At 43.9% G+C, this 21,982-nt stretch overlaps 1 protein-coding gene across 2 annotated transcripts in view; it reads left to right on the top strand.

Annotated features, from left to right (window-relative positions):
• The window catches only part of ALY3 (DNA binding protein), a 44,380-nt gene that overhangs the window by 20,894 nt on the left and 1,504 nt on the right, over nucleotides 1–21,982 (top strand). For both annotated transcript variants that reach the window (XM_087380169.1, XM_087380168.1), the window contains exons 14-17: nucleotides 10,818–11,066; nucleotides 11,269–11,436; nucleotides 13,368–13,508; nucleotides 13,612–14,115. In XM_087380169.1, coding sequence (XP_087236295.1) covers nucleotides 10,818–11,066; nucleotides 11,269–11,436; nucleotides 13,368–13,508; nucleotides 13,612–14,115 — 1,062 coding nt within the window. The remainder of the gene's footprint in view (nucleotides 1–10,817; nucleotides 11,067–11,268; nucleotides 11,437–13,367; nucleotides 13,509–13,611; nucleotides 14,116–21,982) is intronic.

Below are 21,982 nucleotides of genomic sequence, written 5' to 3'. Positions count from 1 at the left end.
TTGGTGCTTTAGCTGTATGTTTCATTTTTTGGTGACAATCTCACTCTATGTGATCTATCCATAAATCATATGGTCTTTGTGGATGGTATACTCTCTCTCAAGCCAAGATTCGCTTGAGATGAAAGGGGCCACAAGGGACTTTGTGCTGTAGAAGTGGTGCACACATAGAGGAGAGGATGTAAGGGGAAAATGGAGTTTTACAAAGAGATAACCCCATGTTAACATCCAATGAGCAATAGTACGTGACGGACAATATCTCGATGTAGATTTAGAGTCAGCTCCCATGGCCTGGAGGTGGAGACAGGTAGATGGTCAGACACCCTAGGCAAGGGAGGCTTTGTGAAACTATCCTGAGGATGAGCATCACTTTATATGGCAGTGTCAGGGATACTTGATGATCGGATTGGCATAGACGGTGGTACTATAGACCTTTCTTTGCCTCCAGCACGAGAGGTTGGAGCTACATTGATCTAGATAGCAAGGCATAGGAAGACACTCCTAGCATATAGGAGTGAGCATTGACCACGGGGCGATCCTAGCCACACTCTAAAGGGATATGCAGCCCTCTCAAGGACCAAATATGTTCATACTCTTTGTTACTAGTTTTCTCTTTTTTAGTTCGACGTGATTGTACTTTTATTTCATTGTCTCAGTAAAACTTTAGATTGAGTCGGGTAGGTTTATTTACCCTAGTGGAGATTGTTGTTTTTCTTGTCAAGTGGAGTTATGTCTAGAACTCCTTGGACCTTATATTCTATACTTACCTTTTTTTTTTCCAGTCTCATAGATCCTAACAGGACTCTTGCGGACTTTAATACAAGCAATTCATTTCATTTCGTTTCTCTCTCTTGTAGGCTTCCGTGGTTGGCTTTATCCTCCTCCATGGCACTAGCGACAGAGGGTGATCGCCTAAGGCTCCACATAGACAGTATTACCTTCCTTCTAGTAGAGCATTGAGCCCCCCTCCATCTCGCTCACATATCACGAGGTGAACTAGGTTACAGTTACACACACTGAGGACTTGGTTGGCATCTCGTGAGCTCTGTGAAGCTCAGCTTCTACATAGACCACTATCTATGGATTTCAGCAGAGGGATTCATCGATCCAATAGGATACACATGGATCCACCTCGAGTAGTTCTATGTCTCATCACACCATCTTGCTATTAAGAGTAGTTGGGTGGAGAGCATACCTAGAGAGGGTCTATGCGATCATGAAGATATGGTGTCAGAGAAGTCTTGTGTACTATGAGAACAGAGGTCGCTATCATTGCCTTTTTAGGGATGGTTTCGGATCCCTATCTAGTCTCCTTTCCTACCCAAACCAGAGATGCTTGGTGGCCTTCATCCATGAGGCCGTCCGACATGGAGTAGTTGCTCAGGGCATGTAGGGAGATCAAGTCACAGAGCCAGACTTCGCTTAGAGCATGATCACAGAGTTTTTCCAGCCAGACAGTACCGACCAATAGGATTTATGGAGATGGTGGCTGCGAGGACCCAAGCCAAAGCCAGAGATACGTTAGACTCGCCACCAGATTGAGGCACGTATCACATTAGGGGACCTTCCCTCCATGCTCATCAGACCAAAGGGACGACCCACAGAAGTGATAGTGGCACTTGTTTGTAGACCACATCGGATTACATATGTCAACAGTCGCTAGCGTTCCATCACATGTTTTATGCAACCATAGCCTCGCACATCGATGTGATCCTCTTGGGGTTGACGCCCTTGCCAGCTCCTACTCCATGAGCTCGGAGTGTTTTCTCCCCATGTATCGATGTCACTATGATTAGGACTATGGGTTCTTTGTATTCAACATGGGTGTTGATGCTCGCTTAGTGGCTCCACTCCTCAGCTCATTGTATTAGTTTTCTTTTAGTCTCATAGACCCTTTGGTCTTCCAAAGACTTTTATTAAACTTTCTTTGGGCAAAATACTTCCAATTTGAAAATGAGTGCAACAATAGCAATACGAGAAGGTGGCAAGTACGAAATATGATCTTTGGGGCATATGTGATACAGACAGTACTCTACGGAGTAGAGGTATGGGGTGGGAGTATATCTCCATCAACGTGGAATGAGATAGAGAAAATGCAAAAGTCTTTCATTAGGAGGCACCTGGGCATCAAGGCTACTACACCATACTCTTTGTTACTCCTAGAGACAGGATGTATACCCATAGAGCTACATGCTCTGAAGAGAGTACTCAAATACATCACAAAGGTCAAGTGCATGGATAATGAAAGGCTACTAAAGAGAGCATGGAATGAAAGTCAGAAGCTTCAAAAGACAAACAAGGGCAAGATTTTGACATTCGGATGGGCACAGGACCTAAAAAAATGGTTCAAGAAGTGGGAAGTAGAAGAGTATTTAAACTACTCTTCAGAGGAGATTGATGAAGAGGCTTTTCATTATGACCTGCTGAATGCACTACACAGGAAATGGCAAACAGCAGAAAACAAAGATAAATTTGAGTACTATCGCACATATATCAACCCCGAATATTGGTCAATTTATACAGGAAGGGAGACAACAACGCAGAAGTACATATGTACACCTATAGCAGTGCATAAACGGAGGGCTTTAGCCTCACTTCGCACCCGATCACACCAGCTGCAAATAGAAACAGGGGGATGGAAAAAGATGCCAAGGGAGAGTAGAATATGCCAACTATGTGATCAAGGTATGGTTGAAACAGAAGAACACATGGTAATGATATGCCCTCACTATGCACACATTAGGGAAGAGTTCAATCACCTCCTTGAGGGACATAACAAACTGGCTCATTTGCTGCATAAAGGGTCACCTTCAGCTTTAGGAACATTTGTGTATAAGCTCTTCAAGCATAGGAATCCACCTGAATCCTAGAAGGTGGTTTCTCTTTCCACCCTCCCATCTTCGGGAGGAGCTTTCATGTACTTGTGATATTGTATTGCCCAGGTCCCATAGGCCGGTTTTGGTCTTCAGAGGACGATAATATATTCTTCTTCTTCTTCTTCTTCTCTCTGATATGGTAGCTTACCTCAATCAGTGATTGTTTCCACCATTATATATATTCCTTTTGGCTGTACATACGTGTGTTGCTCTTTTTATTGTTATGTACGCAAAACACAATTGCATTGTGTCTTTCGTCTAGTATTGTGTTCTCGGGGCAAATCTTCCGTGGAGGGGAGTTGGCATTTAGCAAGTAGGTACCTTGTGTTTTTGTACATAACTGGATGTTTAGGCTCCAAGGACCACTCCTTTTTCTGTGTGTGTGTGTGTGTGTGTGAGTGTGAGTGTCTCTCTCTCTCTCTCTCTCTCTCCCCCCCCCCCCCCCCCCCCCCCCCCAACCTCAACGCCAATCCCAATCCCCTAAATGCACGCGCACACACTTTTTTTAAGTGAGCTTTGATTGATTATATTACAAGAATAGTCACCTCAGAAAAGAGGTGCTCGAAAATACATCAACTGAAGATCTCAGTATAAGCCAAGTATACATCCTGATCTATAAATCTTTCTTTAAGCGTTCTCCGCATCGTTGCCTTGTACTAGATTAAACACACAGGCTCTAAGTTTGCAACAGCAGATTGAGAACCTTAAACAGGAAAACCGGAAACTCCAGAAACTAATGTATCTAGTGGTTGTGGCCCTCCATTGCGAGCCCCCCTAACTGCCACTTCTCTTCAGAATGGAAGTTGTGAAGGGTGCCCATCTCCCCTCCATAAATCTCAGCAAAGGGGATTTTGGCGAAGGGAATAATCTGCAAAAGGGAAAGAAACAGGAGAAAGAGATATGGCCAAAGCTGAAAAACAGGAAGAGAAGGCCAAGGAGGAGGAAAAGCAGCAAAAACAGCTCTAGATCGAAGGTATTAACAAACGCAGCAATTGCAGTGGCTTGCGGAGTGATGGCACTGCTTTATAGAAGGCAGCTTCGACCTCTCGACATCAGCCTCTAGATCATCATCATTAGCACCGATGTCCATTGCACCGTCTTTGGAGGTGACAAAACCTCCATCTCTGAATGCGATAGTGCCATCATTGTAGCTAGCAGCATCACCATCATTGGTGGGATCAGGGACAGCCTTGGCATGTCCCTCTACCCAGACCTCCACCATACCATACTACTGTTTCGGCTACTACCATCCTGTGTGAAGATTGTGGGAGAGAGGGAAGGAGTCTCACTTGCGGCTTTCTCACATGCACAATGGGGGAATACACACAAAGGTGGAGGCTGAAAACAGTTTTCCTCTTCTTAGTTGTGAAAGCCAAAAGAACTCTAGTACAAAGAAATAGAAGAACCCTATATGTGGGTCTCAAACCAAACTCAACTAACTAAGGTGGCATACTAACTGTGCCACGAATTAGTGTAGATAAGGATAGCTGTCATCCAGCTATTATTCGTGGGCGGTGTACCAACCGCATCTCCAGCTAACAAGTCGGTGACATAAATGCACAACAGTCACCCTGGCATATCGCAAGTGGAGCTCGATATCTCAACACTCCCCCTCGAGCTCAATCCCAATTCCTGCACACCAAGCAGGTCTCTGAACTTGCGCAGCTTCTCTGCGCCCAATGCTTTCGTGAATATGTCAGCTACCTGATCCTCTGTGCTGACATAAACTAGATCAATAAGACCTAGTAAAACCTTCTCCCGCACATAGTGATAATGCACCTCAATGTGCTTTGTTCTGGCATGAAAGACTGGGTTCTTTGTCAAATGTATACTACTCATGTTGTCACAATAAATGACAACTGGCCCATCTGTAGACTGATGCATATCATAGAGTAGCTTATGCAACCAAGCTACCTCACATGCAGTCATTGCTGCACCCCTGTACTCAGCCTCTGTGCTCGACAAGGCAACTGTAGGCTGTTTCTTGTTGCTCCAAGTGACTGCAGCACTCCCAAAAGAGAACACATATCCACTGGTAGATCGTCTATCAGAAATGCTACCAGCCCAATCAGCATCAGTGTATCCATGCAACTGTATCTGAACCCCAGCCTCATAAAATAGTCCATACTGCAATGTGGACATCACATACCTGAGTATGCGTCTAGCCGGATCCAAATGCGGTTTCCTTGGAGCCTGCATAAACTGACTTACCAACCCAACAGCATAGCTCAAATCTGGCCTGGTAATAGTCAACTATGCGTCTATACATAGTAGGGTCTTCCAGAAGCTCACCTGCATCTGTGCTCAGCTTCACATTCTGCTCCAAAGGAACTGAAATAGGCTTACAGCCTGTCATCCCATATTTGGACAGCATGTCCAATCCATACTGCCTCTGCAAGAGCTGTATCCCACTTGGTGATCTAATCACCTCAATGCCCAAGAAATAACGCAGCTCTCCCAAATCCTTCATCTCAAACTTCTGTCTCAATAGCATTTTCACATGAAGGATATCTTCATCACTATCACCTGTGATGATCAAATCATCAACATAAATGACCAGCAGCATAATCCCTTTCTCTGTTTTTCTCACATAGAGTGAGAAATCTGCCTTGGAAATCTGAAAGCCAACAGTGACAAGATACTGTCCTATCTTGTCAGACCATGCTCTAGGTGCTTGCTTCAAGCCATACAAGGCTTTGTTCAACCTGCAAACAAACTCAGGATGAGTAGCATGAACATAACCTGCTGGCTGCTCCATAAAGACCTCTTCTTGCAAATCACCATGCAAGAAGGCATTCTTTACATCCATCTGATGTAAAGACCATCCCTTTGATGCAGCCATAGCAATGGCTACTCTTACGGTTGCCATTCTTGCAACCGGGCTGAAAGTTTCTTCATAATCAATGCCATATGTCTGTGCATACCCCTTGACAACTAATCTTGCCTTGTATCTATTCACAGAACCATCTGCATTGTGCTTGATCTTGTAAACCCACTTACAGCCAATTGCATTCTTGCCTTTAGGCAAAGGCACCAATTCCCATGTAGCATTAGCATCCAAGGCATCCATTTCTTCATCCATGGCTTTCTCCCATTTTTCATTTCCCATGGCTTGCTCAAAAGAAGTGGGTTCTGGTTCCTGTATCACTTTGACCATATAGACATAGTGAATGGCTGTAAATCCATCATATTTCAGCCTATTCACAGGATACCTAACCCTGGTAGACCTGCGCAAAATAGGCTCACTTCCAGGTGCTCTTAAAACATCCCTGGTCTTCCTTACTCCAGGTGTAACAACAGAAGGAATACCCAACTCATCATCAATGCTCTGTTTTGAGCCACTGGATTCACCATCCACACAAGAGTGACCTGCATTCACATCAAACATGGGCTGATCTACCTTCTCTTTTCCTTTTTGTGATACCTGCGTACCACTCTCTGCATTGCTTTGAGAGGATTCTCCTGATCTCAATCTGCCTGTCCATGGCGAAGCATGTGAACCACTGGTAGAGGACACTCTAGGTCCACTGATATTTTGTGATTGTTGCTGTGCATTCTGTGCAGCATTACCATTTTGTGCATCTACATCAATCATCACATTTACTGGTTTATACCAACTGCTCATCTCATAAAAAACAACATCTCTGCTCACTGTGAACTTACGTGTAGAAGGGTTATAGCATCTATACCCTTTCTGCTGCAGAGAATAACCAATAAAGATGCACTTCTCAGCTTTTGGATCCAACTTGGACCTCAACTCATCTGGCACATGGACATAGGCAATGCAACAAAAAATCTTCAAATGAGAAATATCTGGTTTCCTACCAGTATACATCTCCTCTGGCGTCATGCCATGTATTGCTGCAGTGGGAGTCCTGTTCATTATATAGACTGCTGTAGCAACTGCTTCAGCCCAATAATAATCTGGTAGATCTTTTTCATTTAGCATAGCTCGAGATACCTCTCCAATATGCCTGTTTTTTCTTTCTGCAATTCCATTTTGCTGTGGGGTATGATTGCATGAATATTGCTGCTTTATACCATGCTCCTGTAAGAACCTTGCAAACTCATTTGAGAGGTACTCTCCCCCTCCATCTGACCTTAGGCATTTTATTTGCAGGCCTGTTTCTTTTTCAACCATAGCTTTGAAAGCTTTGAAGTGCCCAAACACTTCACTTTTCTTTTTCATAAAATACATCCACAGTTTTCTGCTGAAGTCATCTATAAATGTGACAAAATAGTGACAGCCTCCAATAGATGCAGCTTTTGTAGTCCACACATCAGAGTGGATTAATTCCAATGGCTTTTTACTCTCTTGAACATGCCTAGGAAAAGGTTTCCTTGCCTGTTTCCCAAATTGACAGGCTTCACAAACCTTGTGCATTTCTGCAACCTTGAATTTATGCAATCCTGCAACAATATTTTGGGCTTGCATTGATTTAAGTCGCTGTATATTAACGTGACCAATGCGTTTGTGCCAGATATCAATATCTGCAACTACACCGGTCCCATGTGCAAACATTGCTGCACTCAATTCAGGCATGTCTGCATCTAATGTAAACATCTTGCCCTTCTTCTTTCCTTTTGCTATCAAGCGACCATTATTTTTCATATCCTCAACAAAGCATCCATGAGGATTAAATCTGACCTGCAAGCCCTGCTCAACTATCTGACCAACAGAAACCAGGTTCTTGGTGATGTTCGGGACATGAAATACATCAGACAAGTATTTCTTTTTCCCATCTTGCATAGACAAAGGAATTTTGCCAATCTGCACAATAGGATGTGCAGTATCATCACCAGTCTCCACAAATCCTGGCTTTTCCATTTTCCTTGCATCTTGCATCCATTTTGCATGACCTGTCATGTGGTTTGACGCACCTGAGTTAACATACCACACATCATTTTGTTCTTCTGCACTTGTCACAGAATTGGTCCATAAATAGATGCTCATTTCTGTCATCACCCTGCCTGCTAGAAGATGCATAATTGCCTTGCTGCAATTTTTCACTCATAATGTCATTCTGCTTTTTATAGCAGTCCTTAGCCATATGACCCATTTTGCCACAATAGTAGCATTCAACATTGCTGTTTGCATTTTGGCTTCTCTGCCATCCACCACGGCCTCTTTGGCTCCCCCTGCCTCTAGAGTTACCACGTCCTCCTGCATAGGACTGGTTTTCTTGCGTTTGTTGCATATTCTGATTTCTACCACGGCCTGCAGATCGGCCTCCTCTACCTCTGCCTCTACCTCTGCCAGCATTTGAGTAGAAGACAGTTTCTTTTGAAGTTCCTGCTGAAGAAGATGCACCACCATTTCTCTGCTCTTCAGAAATTAGAAGAGCAATCAGCTCCTCAAAATCAGGAAATTTTTCACGGACGGCAATGGATGTCCGGAACTGTGCATAATCCTTTCCTAGAGCATTCAAGGTCACAGAAACCAAATCGTCATCATCCACTGGCGACCCAATGGAAGCAAGTGCATCCGCAATTTTCTTCACCTTCATGTGATAGTCATTGATGTTCATGTTTTCTCTCTGCACATTATGCAACTCCTGTTTGAGTTGCATTTTCCTGGCTTGCGTATTTGTGCTATACATTTTTGCTAAAGTATCCCATGCCTCCTTTGGCGTATTTGCATCTGGAATATGCACAATCATGGAGTCCGAAATACTGATAGATAGCCAGTACATAACTTTCCTGGCTCTCTCATGCCATCCTTTGAATGCCTGCATTTCCTAATGACTGGGAACATTAGGAAGAACAAGTTCTTCTTCATTTTCTGTAATGAATTCCCAATAGCCTTTTCCCATCAAGAAATTCGTCATTCTAAACTTCCATGCCTGGAAGTTGTTCTTGTCAAGCTTTTCAGTGACAATCTGTGAAAGAGAATCAGATGCCATTACAGAACACTGCAAAATATTCTGTCACTGCAAAAAACACAGCTTTTGCCTCGCACAGGCAGATCTGCAAAACTGACGAAAGTGGTATTTTACCACACAGTCACTTCCTGGTGACGATTTTGCATCAACTGGCAACAGGCATGAATCTGCAACTTCCAATATCTCTGCACACAGGCATACGATGCAATTTCTGTGGCACCTTTCCACCGACTAGCCGCGCAGTGGTCGCACAACAAAAAACAGGGCCTTTTTCTGAGTGCCTGCGAAGAACTTCCGCCTTCAAAACGGGCCCCGAAACGGCCTCAAATCAGAAAAATGAAGTCACCGAGGGCTACGCCCTCGTCCGCCGCATATACTGCGCTCTCGCCACATCGCGAAGGGCGTCTCAATCTGAAACAGTGCACTCCTGCACTTCTGGCTGTGCTACCTGCAGAGATTTGCTCCCAAACTCGAAATAGGAAAGCAACACTGGTCCTCTTACCAGGACACCACGAACTTGGCTTGCTTTCTTGAGCTCCTTACCACAAACAAGGCTCTGATACCATGTGAAGAATGTGGGAGAGAGAGAAAGAGTCTCACTTGCGGCTTTCTCACATGCACAATGGGGGAATACACACAAAGGTGGAGGTTGAAAACAGTTTTCCTCTTCTTAGTTGTGAAAGCCAAAAGAACTCTAGTACAAAGAAATAGAAGAACCCTATATGTGGGTCTCAAACCAAACTCAACTAACTAAGGTGGCATACTAACTGTGCCACGAACTAGTGTAGATAAGGATAGCTGTCATCCAGCTATTATTCATGGGCGGTGTACCAACCGCATCTCCAGCTAACAAGTCGGTGACATAAATGCACAACAGTCACCCTGGCATATCGCGAGTGGAGCTCGATATCTCAACATCCTGGAGCAGCAACAGAGAATCATTAAGGCTCTCAACGCTAGGGTACGGGGGATCCCTTGTGCAAATTCCACTCCCATTGAGGATGCGACTGCCTTCGTGGTCTCTACCCTTGGGAGTCCCGAAGCATGGGATTGAGGAGCTTGGCGTGTAGGACGAGACCCTACTCCGCATCATCCGCTTCAGGGATTATCAGGCTTGCCTTATGGCACTAGGTACACACGAAGATCTTCTTGGAGGAGGACCTTAGACATTTGCAAGTAGAGGAGAAGTGCACCCTACTACAATTTTGGGGCAAGTGGGCAGTGGTTCGAGATGGACGGATCTTGATAGGCCGTCGATCGGGTGGCTCCCCTACATAAGGGGATGCATAATTGTGAGAGTACCGAGATTTTGACTTGCATTGTATGGAATTGTAATAGTACCTTATGGTTAGATCCAAGGATTTTTTCAGAGTCTTACATAGGACAAGATGTGGCGTTTTATACAAAGACTCATTAAAGCCAGAGCGCCCTGTGCCGGAAGGACTAGAGACTATTATATTTTTCCCTTGCATATTTAAGACTTTTGTAGAAAATTCATGCATATTACATATGGACCTTGTCCCCCCATACCCTAGATTTTGGATGAGGATAGTAACGTAATACATATTGAGTTGGTGCCTCAGACTCTCAATACCTTTACTATGTTTGCATATTGTTTTGGCAAGTGTGAGAGCAGAATTGCCTGTGCATCATCATAATCCATCTTGGAACCAAGCGTCCCTCGTAGATGCATAATATTTTGCATGGCGGAAACAAGGCATATAGGAAAAACATAATTGCTGCCGGGCTCCTCTTGAGCTCTCCTTGCTAGTTCCCCTTGCCGCCCCCTTCAGCGTGTTTCAACCGTTTTGGCACACTTCCTTACCTTCTATCTCAACCCTCTTGCCCACCTGTGAACACTGGCTGAACCCCCCTGACCCCTTCCCATTCCTTGGTGCTCTATTCTTCCCTCAATAAGATTTTTGCAAGTTGCAGCATGCTTCGTAATTGGTTTGCTATATGAATTCGAATTTTTTTAACAGGAAAACAAGGCTTTGATTTCTGTCTTTTAGATTTTGTTATACCTGTATATTTCTGAGTGCTTTTCGTGATCTGTAAATAGGATATTGACTGCATGCCAGTAAATAATTTGGAGAATTTATCGGATATGTTGATTCGAAGGACCATTCAAGTTGAGGGAGTGGATCAGAGTACTGAAGATATGAAGCACGGCGTAAGGTCTAGGATAGCAGCAAGTGCTGGTACTGCAGCACGAGCTGCCTTAAATGATAGGCTTGAAAAGCCAGGCACATTGCCTGGCTTTAATTCCTCTTCCAGATGTTTCTTGAATGCACTTTGTAAACAGGCACAGGTATGGTTTGATTGCTGTGTTCCCTCTCTTTTTAATTTTATTTGTCTCATGTGGAGTTTGATTTGTTTTGGGAAGGGATGTTTTGGATATCCACAAGATGGGTTTGAGAAAGACTGATGTTTTCCAGTTTTTACATGGTTATAAGATTTATGCCAGTACATGACCTGCTAATGACCAAGCACTGTTGCATTAATTTGATCAGGCAGCCGACACTGTCGATTCTGTTATACAAGTGAAGGCAGCCGCAAATGAAGCTGTTGCAGCTGCACAGCAAGCCATGTACAATCAACCTTGTACACTGGCACAAGTTCAAGCTAGGGAGGCAGATATCAGGGCACTAGCAGACCTTACTCGAGCTCTTGATAAGAAGGTGAGAATGGGTACCTGTGAAGTGTCAAAGGGTTCAGATTTCAGATGTATTGTGTTTGCTGGACTTACCTGAGCGGAGAGCACACAATGTTGGAGAGAGCTGAAATGGATTGCACACAATGTGAACTACTGGAAACTGTGGATTGGGAAGGATACCTTTACACCTAGAATAAGGTTAAGTTCGCTCATGTAGGAATAAGATTAAGTCCTTGTTTTGTTTGCCTTTAATTTTTATCTAAGTTCTTTAGAACATGAGCACAACTGATACAACCAAAGATACTGAAATGCATTACATGCAACTGTCCGAGAGGCCACCAAGTCTTTTTTTAAAGGCAAGGTCAACCATGGAAGATAAGACGGGAAGATTGATCGACTCTCATTTCACAGACATGACAACAAGAAGAAAACCTTTGCTTCTATGCATTTATTAGGTGAAGCAGTAACATGGGTGCATGATTGGTGCACAGACTCTGATGACATAGATTGAGAGTGCACCAAGTCATTGGGGAAGTCAATATCAAAGACAGATGATTCAGAATTTTAACCTCCTACATACATGTATGGACTCAAGGACCAGTCCTTTGAGTTGACACGCGGACCTAGTGAGTACATAAATCACTATGCAAATTGCTTGACTGAGGTAGCTATCCAGTTACAGAAGGGTGAGGATGACAAGCTCAACATGTTTTTCCATGGTCCAAGGTCGGATATTTAGTGGTATGTTTGTAGCTTCTTATCAAAGGACTATGGCATGGCCTATGAACTTGTCGAGAACTTCGAGCTCATGAGCAAGGGTTCAGGAACCAAAGTCCTTAGTAGGAAGTACCAAGAGCTCACCAACTCAGGGCCCAATTACACACAAGAAAGCATAATCCAGGTAGATAGTAAGTATGTGGTTTCCTCAACGCTGAGGAAAGAAGCAGCTTGACAAAGAACGCCAGTGTTATCACTGACATGAGCCAGGGTCCACTTCTTCTTTGCTAGAGGAGTTCTTGCCATTAGAGTCGACAATGGGCTTAATTTTACTGGTTTTGCTTTAATGTGAGCTGGTTCTTTCCTTCAGAGACTGATATTAGCTCCAATTTCCACCATTAAGATATACTTATATAACATTTGATATCAAGCCTAAACTTGGAAAATATTGAACCTTGAAGTATCCCATTTTCCTATCATAGGTTGCAACTACATCATAGTGTGTGCCCCTAAAATCCTTCCTGGTTCGTTTGCCTCCAGTTTGTGTAATAAGGGAGTCCTTGAGGGAGAGAGTTTGCCTTGTGGCTGTTTGCCAGCACAAATGAATCACCCCCCCCCCCCCCCCCCCCCCCTTTTCCCACAAAAAAAGAAAACTACCAACCACCACCCCTCCCTTTCCTGTTGGCATCTAGATTCTAATGGGACACTATTTATCACACACAGCGTGGTCAACAAGAAGGAATGTGCTTGTAATGCTAAAAGTGCTGGGAAAAGTCTCTGTATAAGGAAGTTCTGCATCAAAATTAGGGTGAAAACAGACCCTGAATGACCTCTATAGGGATCTCTAATGTCTGTGAAGGCCATTTTAGATACTTAAAGTTTCTGGATTTCTGTGATTTGAACCGTTCGAAGTTAAACTCTTCATTTCACTTCAAGCTTGCAAGCAAGTGACATACAACTGCTACCACAAAATCTATGAAAAGGTGGAGCAAAATTGCCCTGAGTGAGCTCTAGCGGAGCCCCTTGGAACAAACTCGTTAGTGCACTGAGATCACTTTGTCTTACTTTACAGGGATCACTTTGGTTGTAAACAAAGTGTTATTTCAGGAAGAAAACTAGTTGCCTTAACTAGCTGGGATTCTTTATTGCAATAATGTAAGTGTTATAGTATGCATAAATAAACTTTATTCTTTATGCATTAAAAAAGTGTGGATTCTGACAATCTTGAAATGGTAGCAGGAAGCCCTGCTTTTGGAACTACGGAATATGAATAATGATGCAGATTTAAATCAAAAGGATGGTGAACCTGTGCATAGATCGGACATGTTTCAGAAGCAATATGCTACTCTTCTTTTGCAGCTAAAGGAAGTAAATCAACAGGTATTTTCGATCCATTCTACAAATGCTTGCTGTTGTGGTTTTAGGTTTAACAATTTATTCCGTGCCATCTCATTTCTTTTCATCCCCTTCTTTTTTTGGTCAGGTCTGTGGAGCCCTCCTGCATTTGCGACAGCGCAATAAGTATCAGGAAAATGTATTGCCACCATGGCATCGTTCATCGCTGCAACAGTCCTTGGGAGTAATGGGTACATGCAGTTTGGATTCTAATTTATATCCAATGGAACAACTTACGTCTGTCAGAGAAGTAGCTGTCCATGCCAGGCATCATGCTAGAGTAATGGTCAATACAGGTGTGGAGGCCATGCTTTCTCTTCAGGAAGGAGAAGACGCTTTGATCAAAATTGGAAGTGCTCTGAATTCATTACCAAAGATCAATGTGTCGGTAGCTCAAACAGATGGAGCAAGGGTTGATAGTGCAGCAGCTTGCCAACTCAGCTCATGTTTTGGTATTGGTTCAGATTCTATAACAAGCACAGATTTTACTACTACAGGAGCTGTGAGACATGCAACTTCTAGTAATGGAAAAGATACAAGCCTTTTGGCTGAGCTTATGGCCTCTTGTGTTGCCACACTGCTGATGGTGCAGGTATGTAATGCTCCATATAGCTAATGAAGAAGAGAAGTAGTGTGAAATGTGTTAAAATGAATTGAGTAAAATCAACATTTATACTACTATTTATTATTGTTTGAATTGTGACTGTTGGAAAGTGGACGAACAATTGCTAAAAGATGGCTCTGTTTGCTGCACCCTCTGAGGTAAACTCTTCCTCTTCTGCCTTGTGCCTCCATGCAGGCTTCCCGAGCTGCTCAAGGTAGCTCACTTTGGCAAAATCATGCTTTAATGTTCTCCGCAAACAAAGTTCCCTTCCACACACTCCTTATGCTCTCCTACAGGTGTAGGTCTGCACCTAGGACTGCTCCATGGAACAGATGTCCAGGACCTATGCTCCTGCAAGAACTGATGGTGCTGATCTATTAATCTCTCTTTGCCCTTCACTGTGATGTGTGAAGATGAATTCGCACAAATGTCTCTTCCTTCACATCTTTTGGAGCTCTCATGAAGTGTGGCAAATAGATCTCCTTTCTATCAATGCCACCAATAAAGATCCCAGATTAGAGCTCCATGCACAAAAAATATTAAACATACTGAAAATATTTTAGAGAATCATTTTGTACGTGTAAATAGATTGGTGCCTCGTTCATTTGATATTGCTACCCTTTTTCATCGACTTTTGAGGTTTGCACAAATACTACATACTCACATTCTTAAGTTTTTTGGAGTCTTCACATTGTTAAAGAAGTTCTTCCACAATGTATTAAAGTGATAGGGTCAGGTGACCCTCCAGACCGGCCGACCCATTTAGTAAATAAACCAACCAGCCACAGACCAGCCACACCTGGTCTGTGGATCTGGCGACCTGGTCCAGCCTATATAAGGCCCTTGCTGCTAGTTCCTCCAGCCCTGCTGCAGCCTCGAGGCCTTCTTCTGTGCCTGCTGCTGTACGCGAGCACCAGTACCTGCTGCTGTAGTGCATCTGCTGCTGCTGCTGCTGACCTATTGCAGACCTGCCGACCAGTATGTGTGTGGTATCCTTGCCGCAGCTCCTGTCCATGGGTTCTTGGCTGGGCTGCACAGAGCCCCACAACCAGCCCACATACTAGTTTTATTGTTAGCCCTATCTGCTGACCAGGGTGGCCTCATTGGCTGCCCTGAAGGAACTCTTTCTGCTGCCCACATGGCAGCCTCAGTCCATCCGCCTACTGATGCATACCTGCTAAGGTATCAAGCACCTTGGCTCTCCTCATTTGGGGGCTTACAGTGGGCCATTGACCCTGTACTTCCAAAGGGCCATGCATCCCATACTATGCACACATTCCACTCGTCTACTACTTCCTAGCCACCAGATCAGACTCTTGGAAAACTCTTGTTCTTTGTAGCTTTAGTTATTATTGGCATCTGATTCCACAACTATAGAAGACATGCCCCAAATAGGGTGCTTTTCTTTGATTTTCTTTGCTTTGATTGTAGTAGCTCTGTCCATGGGATTTGAAACTCATCCATGCTAGCTCTGGTCTTGAAATAGGTCCCAAACCCTGCACTTAATCTTCAACTAATATCGATATTGGGTTTAGCCTAATCTTAACCTTGGCTGATGCTAACCTTGGGTTAGATTGCTCCTGACCCCTTGATCTCTCCAGATTGTAACTGGTCTTAACCTTTGGATTATCCAACTTGGGTTAAGCCTTGCTAGTGCCAATAGGGACACAACATTTTTCCCTCTTTAGTAAAGATTTATGTCTTGATATATCGAGGTCTAGAGATGTAATCATTCAACATATTGGCATGAGACATCACGGTATTATCCTTTCTCCAGTAGACTTTTTGCCTCCCGCTTATGCTAGGAGAGGTTCAGAGAGGGCAGATGTTTGCATCACTAGATCTGGGAAGCTTCTTCTACCCCCCGATGAGGATTATCAACTGGAACATTCAACGTCTTGGTGGTGTTTCTCATTGCCGTCAAAGACACCCGATACGCAATTAGTTACATCCAAGGTCTTAGGGGGACCCATTAATATATTTTTTAAATCAAGGAGCACAAACATTATTATAGGGATTGCAAAAAGTCACGTCAGCTGCTTTCAGGTCATAACTTTTGATCTCTTGCCTCGCATTTGGGGAGGGATTTGCTGTTCAGTTTTAGTCACCATTTTTCCTCTTGTGGTTGGCCATGGTATAATTATTCCATTTGGGTCTCAATGGATTATCTTGTTGATTGATAGATGTGAAGATCTGCTTTCTCAACATCCATGCGCTTAGTATAGACCGGAAATAATACATTTTTGGAAGTAATTTCTCTCTTAGGGCTATAAGTGGGATTGTCATGGTGCTCCCAAATGATGACGACATAGCAGATGTGTACCAGCAGCATGAGAGAGAGAGAGAGAGAGAGAGAGAGAGAGAGAGAGAGAGAGAGATGATTGGCTGCTGTTAAAGGGTGGCACTAGGCTACTGCTGTACCCCAGATGTGACAGAAAGGCCTATAATTGGGGCAGGCAGGTATAAGGGCAGCAGAAGACTTGTACTTGGCAGAGCATAGGACCAGTGCAGCACCTGGAGCAGACAGTCGGGTGCAGCAGACTGGCTGGGGCAGAGTAGCGAGTCTGGACAGTGTCAGAACATGTCGGAGCAGTGAGTGACTGCCACATGGCAATCAGGCAGTGCGTTTGGGACAGCTCCAGTTGACAGTCTGGTTGGGCCAGTCTGCAGATCTGATCGGCTATTTTTAGGGGCATCCAGCCCTACATAAAGGGACCAATCCTTTCTACTTGTTCGACGGTTTGTGTTGTCCTCCTACTTTGACAACAGCTCTATCTGATGTTAGTGGTTTTTATACTCCATTGCCAAGAACCAAGGACAGACTACCCTTAGGCAGGAGGTTGCCATTTATCACAGTCGGCAGGCCTGCAAAGGGAAGAACAGAAATGAGATCTGACCGTCAGATCTTTGGGTCTATGAGCACCTTGTTGGAGTAAGGGATCAGTAGCAGACTCGTTTGGAGAGTAAAGCTAAGCTTTCTTATCATGCACATGAGTCTTTTTGGATTCACATGAATCAACCAACTTTTCCTCTACTCCTTGTTCTAGACATGGTAGAGAACAGTTGATGGACTCTGACAGGATTTTGCTGTCAGATCTAGATACAGTCATGCATATTGCTTCATATTCTTTTGCTTTCCTCCTTATTGTAGATCCTGACACCACTGATAGAAATAGTGCTAAATTGAAGGTTTTATAGGCAGCTCCACTGTTGGTGAAACAGATATGAGGACTCTTATGATGCACCTTTGACAAATTTGAAAAGCAGGATTGGGTAAATGTCCACGACTCCTCTTCATTGGCTTTTGAGAGGACATTGGTGATCACAGCTTTGTGTGTGCAAACATTTTCTCTGCTAGGGAAATGCTATCTAGATTTTGGAAATTGAAGTTGCTGAAGCCAGGTGATACTCGATCCACATCAAACTTCATCATGCTCCAAAGCTTGGTAAAGGCGATTGTCCATGGCTGTCAGCCAGGATTGGGATGATTGGAGAGATAGCAAGATGAAGCTTTGTGGATTCAGAGCACCATATGGTGGGATGAAGTGGAGAAGTATGTGAGATTGTGTTGGCCTATCATGGTCATGTTCTGATCGGTGGACAAGGGTGATGCATGTCTTGGTGCGATCTACTAAGATATTGATTACATTCTTGAGAATATAAAAGAGATCTTGGCAGGAGGAAGCAATGGAGCAACAATGTATGAAAGTTTGTTCCTTCTTTGCAGTGGGATGATCAAAGAGACTCCAAAGCCCCGCTTACATGTGAGGTGAGATCTCATCTCTTGGCATTCATCATCAAACCATCGGTTCTAAGGCATCTTCCAAGCTAGAGAGCATGTTGCAGATCGAGTTGTGGGGAAGGATTTGGCGATGGCACTGATATTGGAGTGTCTAAGGCATGGGTGAGGTCAGCAACATCTTGGAGGGGGGTCGGTAGCTCACAGAACAACTAGCTCACGCAAACCAATGACGGGCATGATCAAAGTTTATCTGAACACAGGTGGGGGTCGGAAGGTCCTATCCACCAAGTGGCGGTGGTTGAGATGCTGAATGCCATATAGGAGTGGTCAGCGCAAGTGGGGGGAGGGGCGCACAATATATTGTGTGCATGCGACACCAAGGTTGGGGAACCCATTAGGTAGTTCGTTGTACTCGTTCCCCTTGCATGTGGGAAACAGTTGAGCCTTTGGTCATATATGAGCCCTCTATGAAGACGATTATATATGATCAGGTCATGCATCGCTCCCATCTCTAGTAGGTGCCGGGCATATCATGTGACCTGTGGTGCATCCTTTGTGTGCATCACTATCCCAAGCTTGTTGGATCTATTTTTGGTAACTTTAAGGGGGTTAGATCCGAAGTCAAGCAAACCCACTTGTCTTATCCCCTTGCGCGCAGTGAAGTTATCTAGTAGGAGGACCTCCCCTTGCCTAGAGAACTCCATGATATCACCATATATCGTCTCGTATGAGTTGTGACCCTTTGTGGTGACCTCATGCACATATGATGATGTGTTCGCGGGGAAGTGCCATACTACAATGAAAATTGGTCATGTGTCAGGCGATTGAACTTGTATCTACATGTGGTGTGCATGATCCTTTCGCATCACAAATATGAATAGTCTCAGCTGTGATATAAAGAGGACTGCCACCCCTCTAGAGCCTCGTATCCTAGTGCCTCTTCTTATCTTCCTCTTGTGAGCTAACTCCTAGGTGTATCTTGTTATAGTGGGCAATCCTCCCTCTGGGCTCTCATGTGTCTTAGTGTAGAAAATCACTTTTGTGTCGGTGTAGTTCTATGAGAAACCCCTTAGGTTGGACCAAAGGGTGCCATTACAGCTCCACACTACCATATGAAATCTTGGGGGGGGCGGGGGGGGCAGAGAGAGAGAGAGAGAGAGAGAGAGAGAGAGAGCTGATATGATATGATTGTATTAAAGTCCGCATGAGACCCTTGAGGATCTATGGGGCTAGTGACCACTATTAACTAACAGTGGTCCTTTACACCTAATGAAATAAACATCTTACAAACCTGCAATGTAGTGAGTACTTGGTGAGCTAGCTTATGTGCTAGTCCAATACTTTGTAGTAGTTTTCCCAGACTTCTTTTAAGTAGCTTCCTAGATTTTTGGCTGGCTGCTCCAACAGATTTCTCAAGTTGTTTATGCTGTCCTTGTAGTTTTCTCTGTTGTGTGCAACATGCTGCTCTTTTTCTACGTCTTCTATGGGGCAGATTTTCACAAGTTCTTTCCTCACTTGGGACCTTGGGTCTTGCCCACCTTACCCTCTCTTCCTCTAGATTATGTGAGCTGGTTCTCATTTTGTAGATTAGATGCCTTTTAAACATTGATATGTCTTCTTTGAGGTATTTTTGCATTCTATAGCTGTGAATTGGATTAATTTCTTGTTTTTAGAAACGCATTTTTGCCCCCAGGTAATTTTTGTAGCATTTTCTCGTTAGTAAGTCCCTGATTTTACATGCATCCTTTGGTCTATCAGCAGCCGTTATGCCCCAGAATTCTCATCCATTTCATTTCTTCTCTGTGCCAACCAATGGTTCATGTAGATTCCAATGCCTTTTGCGGTATCCTATTGGCACCCATCTTCTCAATCTTGTTGAGGTAGGCCATGTATTGGCATAATGCTTCCCTTCCGAGATTTATCATACCTGTCTCTCAGCAAACAGAATTGGATAGGGTGTCTATGGCTTGACCCCTAGCTCTCCTGTGCGAAAGCATTTAGGTAGAGTTTCTATTCTTTTCTAGTGAGTTCTAGAAAGCCCAGGTGCCTAGGCTGGACACACGTAAAGAATCACTGTTTGTACAAGCATAGCATATAGAAACTTTTGCATTTCCCAATTCCATAGGTGTGCCTTCCTGCACTTATTTTAAAAGCTGTACAAGGCTTTCAAACCTCCCAGAATTTTTGTTTCCACGCATGCATTCCTCTTGTAATCTGTAAATTCCAGCCCTAAATATTTGTATGTGGTGACTCGTCTAAGGGCTCACCTTCAGAAGTGAAATCAATCTGTTTGTTGCGAGTCCCAATCACCATTACTTTTGTCTTGGCTATGTTGGCATGCATACCGGAGTTTTTGCAATGCCTCCAAATGTGCATAGATGTCTCATCTTACTTTTTGTGAAGAAGACTTGCATAAATAAGTAGTAATAGGGCATATCTTGCTATCTGAACTCTTGTACTGTGTATTCTCATCCAATCTTAGATACCGAAATGAGTTGGTGAGAGGAGCCAGCCTTGCTTGACCCTATATCACTGTTTATGACAGGTTAGAGAGAGAGAGAGAGAGAGATTAACGTCCTCGGAAGACCTCACGGGTCTATGGGACAAAATACACAAACCAAAACACTACAGCATTAGTTAGAGACTGAGAGTTTGTGGGGGAGTACAACAACTCAGCCCCAGATTATTATAATAGCATAACATAACTACATTGAGGTACTATGTAAGAGTGATCTGAAGAGATTCTTTTGGTTTAGGTTTGAAATCTCTTATCAGTGCTTTCCCATGTCGGTAGACCGCCCATTTACCTTCCTTCCTTGCTTCTTTCACTTTGATGAGTTCATTTGCCCGTTGTTTGAGTTGGGTCATAGTGAGCTCTTCAGATATCCAAATCCTAGTACCTTTCAGCTTGTTGGTATGTCTAAGCATCTTGACCCTTGAGCTTTTTTCTTTGAAGTAAATCTGTGCCTGGTTACCCTTTCGAGTGATGAAGTTTATGTCATTCTCATCCCAATCGACTTGTGGTACTGCCTTCTTGAGTTGAATGATCTTGCTCTCATCAATGCGTTCCTCTTCCTCTTCCATTCCAAAACAGCTAAGGCAGCTGTCTTGCAACAATCATCCAATGCGTAAAATCTTCTTGTTACTTATTATGGTTTGCTGCTCTCTTACCTCAGTATAGAGATCACATTTGTCGATCTTGTTGTGTATTGCTGCTGTAATTTCCTGTCCCATGGATTTGAGCTGAGTGTTAACCATTTCTTGGACCTTGACTACGAGCTGTGGTGTCGGAGCCACGGTGTTGCATTGATGTAGGACTTCTTGTCTTACTTCTTGTCTGCCTTCATTCTTCATTTCTGAAACTATCTTCTCCAGAGAAGCAATGCAGAGCTTTGCATCTTTGAGTTCTTGCTGTGGGAAGTAAATCCGTTCGTGTGGATCAAGCTTACTTTGAAATCTGTGATAAGTCAGAGCGTAGGGGGAAGGCGTCGACCACAGCAGCGTAGAGCATAGTCACCAGAAACATTTCGAATTCTTGGATATCATGTTCCGCAATCTCTTCTTGGATATCGGATTTATTCACCTTTGCTCCAAACTCCACAATTACCTCTTGCTTCGCTGTCTGCATTTCAGTTTGAACCAGATCCTCGACTGTGGAGACTAACTGGGGGGTAGGTGGGGAATCCTTGCAAGAATTTATAGCCTCATTAATTACCTCCTGCTTACCAGGTCCTTCAAGAACCTGGATTCTAGCTACAACATCTGCCAGTTGTGTCCTCAGCTCTCACCTGATCTTGTAAGAACAAAATATGTTCATGATATCCAATAATGGTGTGGCCGAAAAGACCTCTCATATATATGTGCATAAGGAGAGGGTGTTCGAGCTGTAACTGTGGCATATTTCGCCCTGCTGGAAGGAGCTATTGGAGTTGATGGGTTTTTTGAGGAAGAGGGGGAAGAGAGGGTGGGTCATTCTTGACTGGCCATGTCTCTTGCAACCCCTTGCTGAGCTAACCCCCCAATTGGGCTAGGGGTTTCAGCCCAGCTCGGGGTTAGGTGATGAAGGAGAGGCTGCTGCTGTTTGGTGCTGTTGACGGGCGTCAGGCTAACGAG

The sequence above is a fragment of the Dipteris shenzhenensis genome, chromosome 10 (assembly GCF_047967505.1).
Source record: "Dipteris shenzhenensis isolate YYH24624 ecotype China chromosome 10, Dip_SZ_1.0, whole genome shotgun sequence".
Taxonomy (NCBI): Eukaryota; Viridiplantae; Streptophyta; class Polypodiopsida; order Gleicheniales; family Dipteridaceae; genus Dipteris; species Dipteris shenzhenensis.
This window is presented reverse-complemented; position numbering and strand designations above follow the sequence as displayed.